The 16,274-nt window shown below is 61.5% G+C and overlaps 1 protein-coding gene across 13 annotated transcripts; it reads right to left on the reverse strand.

Annotated features, from left to right (window-relative positions):
• Positions 1-855: 855 nt before the first annotated feature.
• UNC13D (unc-13 homolog D) lies at positions 856-15,648 on the reverse strand. 13 transcript variants are annotated; one of them, XM_049702198.1, is made up of 33 exons: positions 15,372-15,648; positions 15,095-15,250; positions 14,310-14,345; positions 13,965-14,072; positions 13,807-13,890; positions 13,651-13,717; positions 13,243-13,423; positions 12,799-12,843; positions 12,598-12,666; positions 12,345-12,414; positions 12,052-12,189; positions 11,878-11,970; positions 11,700-11,803; positions 10,347-10,464; positions 10,116-10,240; positions 9,888-9,978; positions 9,758-9,814; positions 9,574-9,671; positions 9,417-9,468; positions 9,185-9,315; positions 8,977-9,097; positions 8,494-8,637; positions 8,216-8,314; positions 7,901-8,107; positions 7,652-7,720; positions 6,537-6,616; positions 4,258-4,363; positions 4,109-4,180; positions 3,486-3,569; positions 3,270-3,390; positions 2,933-3,056; positions 2,259-2,470; positions 856-1,573 (listed from the first exon to the last, which is right to left on the reverse strand). In XM_049702198.1, the coding sequence occupies exons 2-33, from the start codon at positions 15,209-15,211 to the stop codon at positions 1,383-1,385; spliced, it is 3,414 nt and encodes a 1,137-aa protein (XP_049558155.1). In that variant the 5' UTR covers positions 15,212-15,250; positions 15,372-15,648; the 3' UTR covers positions 856-1,382. The 13 variants fall into 13 exon arrangements, with proteins under 13 accessions (XP_049558155.1, XP_049558147.1, XP_033294401.2 ...); XM_049702190.1 differs by having other exon boundaries at positions 15,095-15,254; XM_033438510.2 differs by having other exon boundaries at positions 2,274-2,470; positions 12,052-12,156; positions 13,807-13,866; positions 15,095-15,254; positions 15,372-15,644.
• Positions 15,649-16,274: the final 626 nt, after the last annotated feature.

The following is a 16,274-nucleotide window of genomic DNA, read 5'->3' on the forward strand; positions in this document are numbered from 1 at the left end:
GCTCCAGGCTCCTAGACAGAGCTTGAGTGTTCTGACGCAGGCCTGCTGGGGTTGATGGGATGGGGACCATTAGCCCTGGACCCAGAGACCTCCCAGGCCCTAGGGCTCTTCAGAGCTCTGTCGTCAGATGCAACTGGTATACTTAATGTTTTCCAAAAGACAACAAGGCCCCTACTAGCTTCTCAGAGGAACAGACAGTGCCTGCTTATAAAAGCATCGAGGGCCTGCCCCCTGAGGGAGCCTTTCAGCCACCTCCCCTCCCCTGCTCTTAGCTGGCCTGTTAGGTGGGTGGGAAAACACACACCTTGTGGGCTTTCTGTATGGGTCTCAGAGGAGCAGCGCTGAAAGAAGCCTTGGACATGGTCTTATCTGACCTCCCCCCACTCATCATACCTGTGCAGGCTCAGAGAGGTTAGGCGACTCAACCACAGTCACACTGGAATAAGAAGTGAGCCTCAGGCTCTGACTCCCAGCATATGGGCCACTCCCCCAGGCAGGTCTGGGGCCCCATTCCTCTAAGCCCTGCTGTTCAGAGCAGCCCCTCGGCCTCAGCCTGCACCCCTGGGAGCCCCCCCACACACACTCATGGGGTGCCCCCATGAGTGCCAGGCTCCTGTGTTGGGCAGTGGCGACAGAACCTGATACGTCTGGTGGTGTTTGGTTCGAAGCTTTTGCTGCTGCGTCAGTTACCTCCACACCTACCCCGCTGCTCTGTAATGGGGAGTGAGCGGTGGGCTGGGGCCCAGAGTCGGGGGCAGCCCAGGCTCTCCTGAGGGCTGAGGAGGGGTTTGTGATGGCTTGGCTGTAACCTAGGCCCCGCTGCAGGCCAACAGTATGTTTAGTAAGAGGACGATGTATTGTTAATTTTTTTATTTTTGCTAAGAAAATTTCTAGGTACTGTCCCAAGGAGGAGCGGTCCTCAGCAGACACAGATAGCCAAACTGTGCCAGCCCCACTGCCCACCAGTTCTCACCCCTTCAGAGCCAGAAGGTCCCTGGCTCTAGGCTCCTTAGCCTGGGTGCTGGCAGCTCCCTCAGGAGAGGACCCAGGCTCCCTTCATTATGGCTGCTGAAGAATAGGGCCCAAGGCACCTGGCCCCCCACTTCAGTGGCTGGAACAGGCCTGCCAGGAGAGGAAGGGCTGAGCCCCTCCTCTGCCAGAGCAGCTTTTCCCTACGAGGGGAGCAGGGGTAAGGGGTGCAGACAGCTGTCTCCGCTCCCCCAGGGGCTGGACTTGGCAGAGAATGCTGAGGCTGGGGCTGAGGGGAGGAAGGAGGGGGTATAAATACTGCGAATGGGGCCCCCATCACTGTGGGCCCCGGCTCTGGCAGCGGGAACCCCGCACACTGGGGCTCCCCCGACCTGCAGGGCCCTCCTGGAGTGTTAGGCCAGCTGGGAGGGCTGCGCTGTGGTGGGGGGAACACAGGCCTCCCAGGGACCCAAGCCCCGCTGCTGCCGCCCTGGCCACGGGGCGTGCTGGGAGGCCTGCTTGGCTCGCTGCCGCCGCAGCCGCACAAACACCTGGGCCTCGCGGTCCCCCTTCCGGCTCTCTAACAGCTGCAGGATTGGATCCCCTGCAAAGAGAGGCATTTGGGGGTCAAGACTCGGGGAGTGGCAGGGGCTGCAGCACTGCCCCATTCTCCAGAAATTAGCCATGGGCCCACACCAGCCAAGCTCACAAGACAGCCTGACAGATGAGGCAGGAAACGCGTTTGCCACGCCTGGGCAGCGGGGCGCACCTGCGGCGCGAGAGGCTGACGTGCCTCAGGTGGCGACTCTTCCTTTCCATACAAGAACCTTGGGCCAGTCCACCAATTCGTGCCTCAGTTTACTCAATCGGAGAGTAGCGATAACACCTGACTCACTGAGTGGTTGTAAGGACTGAGGGTTAACATATGTCCAGTGCTTAGAACTGACCCATGGTGAGCGCTCAAACACAAGACCTACCCCTCTTATCAAGCTTGGGGACTGCCCTGCAAGAACGTGCCCCCTGGGCACAGAAATGGCCCCTCTCCCCAGGCAAACTTGTTGGTGACCTTATCCCACCAGAGAGAGTCGCACACACTTGGCCTAACTTAACCTTCACTGGTCCTTGACCAGGCGCGAGATCTCAGCAACACAAGCCACCAGGCTGGCTCCACAGGCTTCCACCTCCAAGGAGGCTTTCCTCTGACCCCAACTCGGCCTCTGGGGGCCCCTGAGCCTTTCACGGCTGCCCCTACCCTGTATCCCCAGTGCTGGGCCAGGGCCCACACTCACAGGGCTCAGGCCTACCGTTGGGTGCAGGGTAGGTGAGGGGCAGGCGGGTCTGAGGCACGTCGCCGGGCTCCACAGTCCCCGTCAGGCCCGGCACCGAGCACAGCGGCAGGAAGGCCTCCCCTTCAAGGTCATCAGCCCCCAGCGTGTCGTGATCCAGCACCGTGAGCAGAAGGCACGCCCCGTCCTTCTGGCACGGCTCAGCAGGCACCAGGCTGGGCGGGGGGCAGAGCCGGGCTCAGCTGCCTGCCCCACGTGCTGCCGTGGCCACACAGCCCCCGACGCGGGCCCGCCCAGACGCGTGGGATTAGGGTTGAGAGCTCTCAGCCTGGTGTACCTTGGGCCACACGCCATGGTGCCTGCTCTGACTGTGGGCCGATGTTTTAAACCAGGGGCCCCTGTGTACCCAGGCCCACCTGACTGGTGGAACAGAGGACCTCAGGGGCAGCACCCTTCCCTGAAAGCAAGCCTCTAACACTGGACTCAGACTGGGAGAGTCTCCCCAGCAGCCTCACTCCACCTGTAGGGGAGCAGGTTTGAGGCCTGTGCCAGCAAACACTTGTCCCAAGTGCTCCCTCCCTGGGACTCAAACCCAGTCCTCTGAGGGGAGCCCCTCGGCCCGCCTCAGCTGGGAGGAGCAGGCCTGAGGCGGGTCCAGGGCTAGTGGGACCACTCACAATTCAAAGGTCTCATCAAACAGTGGGTGAAGTTCCTTCTTGTGCTTTTGGGTCTCTCGGGGGGCCAGCTCAGGGAACTCGTGCCTGGGCTCCAAGGTCAGCTGGACAAAGGGGTCGCTGGAGCCTGGCAAGTGGCCGGGGAGGGGACGTTGGCCGAGGATATCCCAGCCCCGCCGCCGGTGCCCACGCCAGCAGCTGTGCCCCGCTCAGCAGCACTGCCCCCTCCTGGTAATCCAGCAGAAATGCACCCAGTGCTCAGGCTGGACGAGCAGAGCCCCCGGGAACTCGGGGGACCAGAGTGGGGACACGGAGAGTGGCTGGGGCAGCCTCCACTCACCATTGGAGTCCAGGGGCAGCAGGCTGGAGGCGCTGAGCAGCTCCACGTGCAGTTTCTGCTCGGAGGCGCGGTAGGAGGCCTTGACTGTGACCGCCCCGAGCTCCTCGTAGGTGGTCTCTGCCTGGGGGCGGGGCGCAGGGGCAGCGTCAGCAGGGGCTGAGCGGGCGAGGCGGGGCTCCAGGCGCGCAGGGAGCGCGGCGGAGGAGGGAGACTCACCTGCTGCTGGATGCGGCTGCAAAAGTACTTCTGGATGAGTTCCCGGCTGGAGGCCGCCTGCAGCTCCAGGTCCCTCTGCAGAGCCTGGGGATGGGGCACAGCTGAGGAGTCACTTGAACTGTCACACAGTCGCAGCCCAGTGCTGCCCTTCAGAAGCTTGCAGCCAACGGGAGACGACAACGTGAAGTGGAAAGCACTGGGCGCTGGGGGACCACAGGCAGGGTTGCCCTGGCAACAGCCAGAGGCACCGACAGGGTGGGCTCCACAGGTGTGTCTCAAAGCCGCCCCCGCCCCAACCGTGTTTAGAAGAACTTCACACGTGGAGGGGTTTTTTGTTGGTTTGGTGGGGGGGGGGGGGCGTTTGTTTGTTTTTGGTTTTTGCTGTGCCACGAAGCATGTAGTATCTTAGTTCCCGGACCAGGGATGGAACCTGCTCCCCCTGCATTGGAAGCGCGGAGTCTTAACCACTGGACCGCCAGGGAGGCGCCGTCAATTATGTTTTTTTAAAGGAGCCCACATTTTCATTTTGTGCTGGGCCCTGTAAATCACGTAGCTGGTCCTGGACACAGGTGAGCACAGGAAGGCAGGCTCCCCACACCACCAGCTAACCAAAAGGCCCCTACCTGGAAGGTGGCCGTGTGCAGCGCCTCGGGCGGCAGGCCACAGCCCTCTGCGTAGAAGCAGACCTCCAGGTTCTAGGGGGCGAGACATCAGAGGTGACCCCCAGGCACTCTCCCACCAGGGATTTTATTGTTGTCACTGGTATTATTACCTGTAGTGCGATCTTCAGCCTGCTAGAAGCCAGAGGGCAGCTCCGCTGGGAAGCGGCCACCTCCACCAGCACCGTGAGCGTGTGGGTCCACAGCAAGGTCAGAAGGCTGGGGTGACGTGCAGAGGGATGCCGGACACAGGACAGGAGGACAGAGGAGGAGGAAGCGGAGATGCTCTTGAGAAAGAAGAGGCCTCGTGGGACCCAGGCCCACCCCCGTTCGCCAGTGCCTCCCCACCCCCACCCTCCACCTGCCTCACTGGTGGGACTGGGGCCCAGGCTGCAGGCAGGGGAGGGAGGGAGGGCTGGTCTGCTGAGGGAAGGAGGGCAGGGGGCGGGGCAGACAGGCCTAGTCCTATCCAACATGTCTCGGAAGCTAGTGAAGGATCCTTCTCACTAGGATTAACAAACCCCAACCAAAAAAGGAGCAGAAGGGTGGTCCCCCAATGACAGAATCATGAGTCAAGATGGGAGTGACCAAAATGAATAGGATCTCAGCACACAGCATGGGTAAGCATGTACTACCTGCGGCGAGAAAAAAATAGCAACCAAGCCACAGTCCATCCTAATAACAACTGAAATAACTGAAAAACCCGCACACTGCAATGAAGAGTAGCCCCCGCTTGCCGCAACTAGAGAAAGCCTGTGCGCAGCAACGGAGACCCAACTCAGCCAAAGATAAATTAAAAAAAAAAAAAAATGAATGGGGGGATGGGACTTCCCTGGTGGTCCAGGTCCAGTGGGTAGGACTCCGTGCTCCCAGTGCAGGGGGCCCAGGTTCGATCCCTGGTTGGGGAACTAAGATCCCTCACGTGTGCTGCAGCCAAGAGTCCGCATGCCACAACTAAGAAGTTCACATACCGCAACTAAGAAGCCCACATGCTGCAATGAAGACCCGGCACAGCCAAGATAAATAAATAAATAAATAAGTAAATAAAAATAAATATTAAAAAAAATGAAAGAATGGAGGAGGTCTAGGGATTTCCCTGGTGGTCCAGTGGTTAAGACTCCACGCTTCCACTGCAAGGGGGCGTGGGTTCGATCCCTGGTTGGGGAACCAAGATCCTGTAAGCTGTGCAGTGTGGCCAAAGAAAAAAAGAATGGGGGAGGTCTAAAAATTTTTTAAAGTTTAGAAAAAAATTGGGTGGTCCATACTAAAAGTAGTTAATTTGGGGACTTCCCCCCTGGTGACGCAGTGCTTAAGAATCTGCCTGCCAATGCAGGGGACATGGGTTCGAGCCCTGGTCCAGGAAGATCCCACATGCCACAGAGCAACTAAGCCCTCGTGCCACAACGACTGAAGCCCGGCGCCTAGAGCCCATGCTCCGCAACAAGAGAAGCCACCGCAGTGAGAAGCCCGCGCACCGCAATGAAGAGTAGCCCCCGCTCGCCGCAACTAGAGAAAGCCTACGCACAGCAACGAAGATCCAACGCAGCCAAAAATAAATAAAATAAATTAAGAAAAAAAAATAAAAGTAGTTAATTTAGTCCCCATACTTAAGTGTTCATTATGCACAGACACTGTTCTAAATGTTCTGAGGCAGTGAGTGGTACGTTAAGCCCCTGTCTTAGTAGACATTAAACTCTATTTTGTGTGAAGATTAGAGCTGAACTAATGGCATTCTCGGGCCTAGGAAATAAAGAAGGTGGGCTCCTGAAGCCCCGCTGCCCCACCAGGAGCAGAACTCTGGGGGCCAGCAGCCCCATGTGGAGGACCTGTCATCATCACCGTCACCGTCGTCACAGCAGCTCAGTCATCAACCACTTCCTTTGCTGCAGGCACTGCTCTCAGCACTTCACATGACTCATTTAGTCCTCAGTAGAGGCCAGAACTATGACCATCTGCACAGAAAACTTGAGTAATCTGCTCAAGGCCACCCACCAAGCAGCAGTGAAACTGGAGTATGAATCCAGGTCGTCCAGAGCCCATGCCCTTGACCTCTACCCACGGCTGCCCAGTGTGCTGGGCCCTGTTTTGAGAGAGACCCTAACGAGAAGTTCCCCTGGAACACCAGCTGCCTGTAATGTTAGGGAGGGCAGAGCTGCAGCCTCCCGAAGACGCAGCCCAGGGCTAAGGGAGAAAGGACAGACAGGTTTCAGCTCAGCCTAAGGTGAAATGGATAGCATTGTGCGGCCATGAGCGCCCTGACCCTTGGAGCAAGCGTTTAAGAGAGTCTGGTTGCATCCTCCCCTGAGGATGGATGCTGAGGCCGGGAAGGAGGGGCGGGTGGGAGGAGAGGTGGAGGTGATGGGGCGCCACAGGGCAGGCGGCTGCTGCAGACCTGTTGAAGTTCTCCTGCACCAAGTTGGTGTTCATGTAGCAGAGCTCCACCTCCAGGAACTTCATCAGGGGCAGAACGGCCTGGGGAGGGGAGGCAGCACATCTGGTTCTGGCCCATTCTGGTCCCACCCCCATGCCTTTGCCCTGGCCCGGAGAGGAAACGGGGCTAGGAGCTTTCCTGCGCATCTGTGGAATGTGTGCAGAGCCAGCCCCTGACCACAGTCGGCTCCAGCCACACTGGAGACAGTATAGCCTTTTCTATAGCCCTGAACCTGCCAGACCTGGTCCTGCCTCAGGGCCTTTGCCCATGCTGTTCTCTCCCATAGAAATCCTCGCGGCTCCTTCTCTTCCTTCCTTTAGGTCTTGACTCAGCTGTCACCCTCCAAGTAAGGCCTCCTCTGGCCACTATCTAAAAACACAGTCCTCTGACCCTTTCCATTCCCTTGTGTGCTTTATTTTTCTCTTGAGGGGTTATCATTAACTAACATATGATATGTGTGTGTATACATATATATATATGTTTACACACACACACATATATGTATAGTTCTAATAACAGCCGTAGCTATAGTTATCTACTTAGGTCTTTTTTCACCTCCTCTACTAGAATGAAAACTCTAGGAAGGCAGGGATTTTTGTCACACTGTTCATTGATATATATCCCCAGTGCCTAAATCAATACCTGGGACAAAGTGGGTGCTTAAATAGTTGATGAATTAATGAGTAGCACGCTCCCAAGCAAGCACAGGTGTAATTATTATCCCCGCTGACAGATGACGAGCCTGAGGTCAGCTGACCTATATAAATAGAACAGCTCTGCTAGCAGGCAGCTAAGAAGGAGTCATGCCCGGGGCTGTTTGGCTGCAAGGTCTAAAGCCTCCCCCACTGCAGCTCCCACATTGACTGTCAGTGCTGGGATAGCCGGTGGAATGACCCAACCCCACCCTCTTAGCATCTAAGGGGGAAACCGAGGCCAGGAGGGAACATTTCTTGCCCAAGTCTGGGGGACTTATCTCTGACACCCCATGGCCTTCAGCCCCTTGCCCACCCTAAGCCCCTTTGCAATCCCTGACCCACATTGCTGGCAAAGGTCAGCACGCAGGGAGGGCCACTCACATCCTCAGGCAGGACGGATTCCTTGAGGCCCACGAGTTTCTGGATGTGCTTGGCAATGCCCACCTCCAGCTGGAGACACAAAACGGTAGGAGGGAGGCCAGGGTGTGAGTCGGGGGTCAGGAGAGGTTGCTTGGGGCCTGAGTTTAGGTTCAGGAAGGGAAGGGGGCTGGACATTGGCCCAAGTCCTGCTGGAGGGTACTTCAGGCTGAGGATGGGTGGGGTGGGGTCACTGTGGGTCAAACAAATTACCTGCTCGGCCAAGGTGCGGACGCCAGTGCGGATCTCATGGCCCAGCCCAGCCAGGGCGCCCTGCAGCTGGGCATGCAGCGTGTTCTGCAGCTGCCCCTGCTCCAGCACGGCCCCTACCCGCTGCTCCAGCGCCTCCCATGCCAGCTGGGTGGGCAGCTTTCCGATCACCAGCCGCAGCTGCTCCATGTCGTTCACCACCACACACAGCTGCAGGCGAGCGTGGGCACGGGGATGCCGAGCTTCCTGAATGGTGCCAGGACTGGCAGGCTCCACCCCTACCCCGGCCCAGCCTCAGCCCCCAGCTCTGGCCCTTACCATGTTGGCTGCCTGGCCCTGGTCCTTCTGGCCGGCAGAGAGCTCACGGGCCCGGGCCTTTATAAGGCTGCAGTACACCAGGGCCAGCCGACAGGTGTCCTGGGGTGAGGAGGGCGTGATCAATGGGGGTGGGGAGTGCCGAGGAGAGGCAGATGCGGGGGGCGGGGGGGGGGGGAGGCAAAGGAATTTCAGTGACTTGGGGGATTTAGGACATAGGCTTTTGGAGGCTGCTAGGATGAGAACTGGGGAGAAATCGTGGGGTGGGAATGAGGCTGCACCTCCACAAACTTGACGGTGATCATGAAGGCCTCCTCTGGGTCAGGCCAGTCCAGCTGCTGGGCAGTGTGGCTGATCTGGGCAAAGCAGGTGGACAGGTCCACAGCCGATGTGCTGTGCTTGGTCAGTTCACCCAGGGGCACCAGCTAGGAGATGGGGGAGTGTGTAGAAAGGAGGGCTCAAGGCTGGCCAAATCCATGCTCTCCCTCCCCACTTGCACTTGCAAGCATCCAGGGCTCCTAGAGCCACAGCAAGCCCAGAGCTGGGCCGGGGGCTGCAAGGCGAACAAGCAGGGCTCTGCCCAGACCCCCCAGGCCAAGTCCCCCCCACCCAATATAACAGGAGGCAGGGTTTTGCACTCAGCTGGCCTCGAGAGCACCGCTCAAAGCTGGTTAACCGCTTCCGCACGTGCCACACGGTTGGCAGAGCTGCAAGCCACACCCCGAAATGTGGGACTCTGCCCCTAGTCCAGGCCCCAACCCCACCTCGTCCATCTGCACAGCGCGCTGCACCCGCTCCAGGGCCACGCTGTACGTCTTCTGCAGCCAGGAGGGGATGGCCGGCTGGAACCAGTGGTGGAAGCCTTCCAGGGCCAGGACGCCATCCCTGGGGAGAGCCAGAGTCAGCCTGGGGAAAGCCGGGGCCATTGCGGGCTTCGGGCCCTCCTCTCCCTGCAGCCAGTCTGCTGCCCACCTCTCCGAGAGGACCGGGCCCAGCTGGTAGAGCTCCTTCAGGCTGATGTAGAGCTGGAACAGACTTTCGCCCATCTCCGGGGTCACGGCACCGCTCACCACAGCAATGTGGTCCTGCACCCTCTTGGCCACCTGCGAAGGGAAGGCGTGGTGGGCGGAGCTCCAGAGCCAGGGCAGAGGGCGTGGCCTTGGGACGCGGTGGGTAGGTGGGGCGGGGGGTGGGTGGGCCTCACCAGCCATTGCAGCTCCAGGAAAGCCATGGAGAAGAGGTCGATCTTGAGGACACTGGAGGAAAGGCAGCAGGTGTGACCTGGCGGCACACAGCGGGGTCCCTCTGGTCCCCATTCTGAGCCCCTGCTGCACTGCCTCCCGGCCCAGCTGCCTGCTCACTTATGGAAGATCTTGCTCCAGGTGCGCTGGCACTGGTGCAGGTCGCCAATGATGTCTTGTACCAGGTCCAGTAAGGCCTTGCCCTCCTCCAGCATGCCCTGGCAGGGGCAGAGGTGAGCCAGGCAGGGCTCTGAGGGGCAAGCATCCTGTCCCACCACCCACCTCCTCACCCGAGCCCCCTCACCTGCACCATGGGCTGATGGTGCTGCTGCTTCAGGTGGAACCATTCAGTGGTGCCAGTCTGTGGGCAGAGAGACAGTGAGCAGGGAGGGCTGCTGGGCCCAGGCACCGCACCTACAGGGTGCGCACCATACCTGCAGTGCCTCGGTCACCAGGCGGGGCAGGGGGCCTCTTTCGGGGCACAGTTCTCCAAAGGCTTTCATCTTGCACATCTGTACCAGGACCCTGTGGGGGGAGAGCCTTGTGCAAGATGCCCGTTGCCCCGTAGCCCCCACTCATTCCGCCGGCAGGCTTCCCCACCCCAGAGGTGCCCCAGCTGTTCCCCGTTCCCGACTCCACTGAAGCGGGGGGTAACCACTGACCTGAGGAGAGACTGCAGCCGGGCTGGGGAGTCGGAGACGGAGAGGGGGAAGACAGAGCGGAACCTCCGGATGAGGGAGAGGCCATAGGCCAGCAGGGAGCTGAATGAGGCGGCCAGCTCCTCCAGCTGCAGGGCCAGGACGGTGCTGTGAGGCGGGGGCTGCTTTATGGGGCCCGGGGAGCCGCTCCCTGAGCCCTGCCTGCCCAACACCCCTCGCCCCGCCCCAGCCCACCTGCTCTGCCTTGAGCCGGCCCTGGATCCACTGGTACTCGATGCTGGTGATGGGGTACAGGAGGCAGCTGCTGGGGAACTCCAGGCTCTGGTAGAGACGGCTGTAGGCCAGCCACTGCCTGCGGCAGACAGGAAGCCCTCAGCCTGGCCAAGTGGGGCACGTTCCTTCCCACAGCTCACCTGGCCTGGCCTGGAGGGGGTGGGGGTGGGGTAGGGGCAGGTGGCGCGGCGTTATCCCCACCCCACCCCCACCCCAAAGCCTCCTGGGGATCCCCATCGACCCGCAGAGGCTGAAAACCTGTGGCTGAAGGTAACCCACAGGATTGTTTTTGTTCCCATTAGTGCTTTTCAAACATGTAAATGAATTGTCCATCTCTTAAATTAGAATATTTGTGATTTTAAAATTCAGGACTTCTTGCTTCTTTTGAGAAATCAGATTTGGAGACTCGAGCCTTCAAGTACATGTAAAACTTCAGCTAGAGCAGCCCTTCAGAGAGTCGAGGGGAGACTTCACAGAGGTGACCGAACTGAGACAAGAGGGAGGGCGAAGGAGGCTGGGGCAGAAGAGCAGCCCAGGGACAGGCCTCCGCCAGGCGGGGATACACCGCCGCACTCCCTGCTGAGGCCCTGCAGGCAAGTGAGGCCCTCACCCTCCGTGCCTGCTCCAGTCTCCAGCCTCACCTGCATTCCCCACAGCCATCCAGGAATACCCACCTGCCCCTGGTCCTAGAAGCTGCCCTTCTCCGCCAGCCTCCTTCTGACCCCCTACTGAATGCCAAGTGTCAGCTCCCACTCTCAGTCCTCCTCCTGGCAGCACCCGGGCTGTGCCCCTACTCCTCTCGTGCATGGAAAAATCTACAAACTCCTGTGTGTCCTTCCTGGCATTCCCGTAATCTAACAAGGCTCAGGGGAGGTGACAGGCCCTCAACACGGATCCAGGAGCATCAGCGCACAGATCTGTTCAATGGCCCTGGGGTCTGGGCCCGGGGTGGCAAACTCAACTGCCCAGAAGGACTCAGGTGGTGTCAGGGGACGAAGCGACCAGATGGCAACTGTGATGGATGGGGGAGGGCACGCTGCTCTGCTCTGACCACCTGCAGCCCAGCAAAGCGACAGCCCTGCAATTCCAGCACGAAGCTTTCACGGGAAACTGGTGATGTGAATCTGCACAGCAAACCTCCAGAGTTTTAAAAGTCGGCAACTGACTCAAAACTTAAAATACAATTTGGGCCCCAAACAGAAATCTCCTGAGGGTTAGACTTCGGGCTGTCAGCCTGCAAGAGGGCACGCAGGGAGGGAGAGGGTGGTGTGGCGCGGACGGCCCTCGGGCACTCGGGCTCGGAAGGGCACTCACGCCATGGACTGGTGAAAGTCGGACAGGTCCTTCTGCGTGGAGTGGAGGAAGAGGACGGTGGCAGCCTGGGGGCTCAGCAACCCATTCCAGGAGGTGCTGCCCGCCTGAGGGGACAGGTGGAGGGTGTCAGGACCTGACACGCAGACCCTGGCCCTGCCCACCCCTGGGAGGGCAGTACCTGGTGCTGGGTGACCTCGTGGGACACGAGCTGCTGCAGCAGGTGGAGATGCACTCTGTAGCTGGGCTGCGAGCGGCTGGCCATGGTGGCTCTCTGCAGGGGGGCCGGCGCGGCCGTGAGCAGAGGACCCCACGCCCAGTGCACCCCTCCTCCCCACCCAGCCGGGCCACCTACCCGCTTGTGAATGAACTGGAACTGGAGGTGACACTGACCACGGTCCGGGTAGGTCTCCGTGCAAGGCTCTAGAGGGTACCACTGATCCTCCCGGCAGCGCAGATCCTGGCAGGCCGGGCGGGCAGGGGATGCCCACACCTGTGAGCCGCAGGAGCCTCACCCGGTCGGGGGCAGGGGAGGTGATGGGAGGCAGACCCCAGGCTCCGCTTGGCGCAGACCTGGAACCCGTCCCTTGATCCCCTCGTCACCCCCTCTCTGCCTCTCTCCCGGGAACCTTTCCCCACTCCACTCACCTGTAGTCTCAGAACCACGTTCCCCAGAAAGTCATCCTGGCCTTTGTCCTTCCGGACCTCCTTAAAGATCCTGTTCCAGGCAGGGTGCCGTGAGGGAGAGGGACCAGGAGCCTGACCGGGTCAGGCTGGAATCTGCTCCCTACCTGCAGCCACCTGGGCCCAGGTGAGAGCCTGCAGCCCAACAACCAGTATGCATGTGGAGGCAGGGCAGCAGGAGCCCCGACTCCTTCCCCGGGAAACCCACGGCCCTCACCTTCGCAGCCCGTGCAGATCTGTGAGCTCCCCGAGCTTCTGTCTGACGGACTCCACGGTGTCCATGTCCCTGGTGGGGCAGAGGTCTGAGCAGGAGGCGGAGAGGGTGTCCTGGGAGCCCCCAACCCCTTTCTGCCACCCTCACCTCCAGGCCCCCTTCTCTTCCCAACCCCTACATGGGGGGGGGGGACATGCTCCTCACCACATGTCCAGACGAAAGCTGGCATTGCTTATGTCCTCAAACTCCCTGTAGTGAGAAAAGAGCATGGCTGAGGGTCTTGGAGGGATAGACCCCTGGCCAGGCCACAGGCTCCCTCAGCCCCGAGCCTGCCCCCCAAAACTGCCACCCAGTATCACCCACTGCCAAGTCTTAGTCCCTCCCTGCAAACCCTCCTCCCCTCCCAACAGCATCTCTCTCTCCTTTAAAGTAAGGCTTCAGGCTACGCCCCAGATCAACCCAGATGTGCCTGACCCTCCGCCGCCCACCAGCACGTGGCATTTAAGCCATTGCTGTGTCCTGCTTGGCCTCCTGTCAGTCTTGCCTGCCTCGGGAGCAGGCTCCTCCTCCAGTCAAACCAAGCTCCTCCCCCGAGCCAGGAAGTGCTGCTGGCCCAGAGCGGGTAGGAACGGGGGCAGGGCCACGTACAGGATGAAGGTCTCGTCCCAGACGGGGTTGAGTGTCTGGGTGATGACCTGGGTGCGGTGGATCTGCTCCTCCGGGATGGTGTGCCTCACCACGGCCTTCTGCCGCCGCTGGAGTCCAGGGCTGTCCCCCGGCACACCCACCCCCTGCTCGATGCCCAGCAGGCAGTAGGGGTCACTGAACCCTGGGGAGGAAGGGGAGGGGTGTTGGCTAGGCTCCCAGGGAGAGTCCTTAACGCCCCCCTACCCCTCTCCATCCCAGGCTCCAAGGACAAGGGGCCAGCAGCACCAAAGTGAGCCCCAGGGGATGTTTGGGAGATGGGAACTTGCATCACAAGCTCTGGGACAGGCTGTGATGGGGAGAGGAAGGAGCCAGGAAGAAGGCCCTCAGGGCCCCCCATCGCCTACTCACCACTGACATCCTTGCCCAGAATGCCCTTGGCTTGTTTCACCGTGGCCTTCAGACAGAATATTGGTTTCTGGAGCGACAAGTGGTGGGGCCTGAGTCCCAGAGGGAGCTGGGCTTCCCAGCCCCCGTGTTTGCTCAGGACAGCCCTGGCAGGCTTACCTCGAGCTCCTGGACCTGCCGCAGCATCTGCTCGTGCTCCTGGGGCTCCATATGGAAGGCCTGGTGGTGTAGGAGTGTGGGAAGCTTGGGGCACGGGGTGGGAGTGGGGGGACACGGCCAGGCTGCAGGGAGGCAGGTGGAGTGGGGGCTGGCCTCACCTCCTGCAGGTATCGCAGCAGCTCAGAGGACTCCCCGACATGGGTGGGCTCGGGCTGACCCAGGCGGTACAGGACCGTGTAGAGAGCTTCCTCGTAGAGCAGGGCCCGCTGAGACACAGCAGGGTCACCTTGGGAACCCCCGTCCACCCACCACAAGGTCTGAGCCCCACCAGCCACCCCTGGCACTCACGGCACATGCCCAAGGTGGGGACCAGGCGTCCACACGCGCAACGAAGGGGAGGGGGTTGAGACCCAGCCTCGGCCAGCAGCCTAGGGGGGTGTCTGGGAGGATGCAGGGCTGCTTCCCAGCACCCCTCTGCGCCCCGGAAACACTCCGATTCTTACCTCCTCAGGGGACAAGTGGTGGGATGTTGGCTCGATCTGGGGAGCGAGGTGGAAAGACAAGGTGTCCCAGAGGCCTGGACCAGGGCTCGGACGCGGGAACGGCTCCTCACAGAGCAGGCCCAGCCCGAGGGCTGAGGGGGCCCCAGCACCTGGCCTCCAGCCCCACCAGTGCCGCACACCTGTTCCCACAGCAGGGCTCCCGGGGGTCCGGCACCCGGGCCACCTTCCTCATCCCCTGGCCCGCCGTGGCTCGGGTCCATTGGCGCTCAGCCGTGCCAGCTCAGCTGCGCCAGCAGGCACCCGTGGCCTCAACCTCCCCCAACCTCCCTTCCTTCCCCAGAGGAAACAGCGCTGCTTATCGGGCGGCTCCGCTCCGCACCCCGGCGGCGGAAGTGAGGCCCAGCAGCAGAGGTGGGAGACTGGGGGCTCATGCCAAGCAGGCCTGGGGGCTGCTCAGCTGGCCCCCGAAGGCCCAGCCCCTAGCGGACACTCCCTGCCTAGTGGAGCGGGTGTCTTTGGGACTGGAGGAGCAGCGGATGGCTGGGGTTGGGGCGCGAGAGGGAGGGGCCACCGAAAGGCTCAGATCCCAGACCTGAGGCCCAGGCTGGCCCAGAGAACACATGGCAGACCCTCTTCTGCAGACCCCAAAGGCTCTGCCAGAGGCTAGGGTGGGCAGGAGAGGGGCACACATCCTCAGCCGCAGCCCACAAGAGGGGGGACCCCGCACCCAGAGGGGGCAGAGCCCCACCCAGGCCTGCTCTTCTCCCCACTGAGGTCCCTCCTACCTCCTGAGCCCTGTGGGGCAGGGCCTCCTGCAGATCTCTGACTCTACGGCGTCTTATCTTGATGGCCTGGCGCAAAAGGGGAGGGCGCCGCCGGGTCTGGGAGAAGAGCGTCGCCATGGTGGCCAGCCCTGCCCTTCCCCTCCGCCCGTGGTGCCGCTGCCTCGGGTGAAGATAGGGAAGCCACAGGGTTATGCAAAGAGCCCAGGGCTGCCACCCGGTGCCAGGAGAAAGGGAAGGAAGGGCAGGTCACGGGAGGGTCAGGTCGGGGTTTCACCACCTTGGGGTTGGGGGGCCACGGCTCCCAGGCACCTGCACCTTCCTTCCTCCCTCCCGCTGGCTGGGTTCCTGGGAGGAACTCAGCTGGGCTGGAGGCAGAGGTAGACCAGGTGGGCGGGTCCGCCCCACCCCACCTTCCCACAGGGGCCCTGGGGAGGGTCCAGCGCCGTGGGCAGCGGGCATGAGGGCAGGGGGCAGCGGGCCTGCTGCATCCAGGTGACTGGGGGGCGCTCCCCTGGCCGGTGGGGTTCTCAACCTCAGGTCTCCCTGAACCGGCCGCAGACCTGGAGTAGGGGTGGGCAGGGCACAGGGTGGAGGCTCCGGAGAGGCGCCTCCCCAGCCGTCAGCCAACCGCTCAGCCTGCTCTGCTTCCCAGGTGACATTCCACCGAGGTGACAGGGCCAGGCTGCGCGGGGCAGGGATGGCCCCACGGCCCGGCCCCCATAAGGATGGTCGGGCAGCTGCTCCCTTCAAACGCCCTTGTCGGGGGCTCAGCCAACCCGAGGAGCTGCTGGGCGGGGCTGCAGAAGGAACAGGCTGGGGACGCTACTGCCTAGCCTCTCCTGGCAGGGCGACTTGGCCCAGAAGGGACAGGAAAATGGACGCTTCGGTGCTGGGCTGAGCTCCACCACAGGGTCCCAGGGCCGCCCTCCAGGCCAGGGTCCAGGGGGTGCAGGCCTGGGCATGGACGGTGGCCGTTTCCCACCCGCCCCGGCCCCAGGGTTCACAAGGAGGGTGGCACCAGAGCCCGCGCTGCAGGGGCCAGTCTTGAAGGGCTGGCCTTCACTGACGTGCCCTCTAACCCCCACGAGGCAAGGCGGTGAGCACAGCAGCCAGGGACGCAGGAACTCCGGTCCAGCCCGGCCCCTCCTGCCAACGCCTCCCACCCAGAGCAGCTGCTGGG

The sequence above is a fragment of the Orcinus orca genome, chromosome 19 (genome assembly GCF_937001465.1).
Source record: "Orcinus orca chromosome 19, mOrcOrc1.1, whole genome shotgun sequence".
NCBI lineage: Eukaryota > Metazoa > Chordata > Mammalia > Artiodactyla > Delphinidae > Orcinus > Orcinus orca.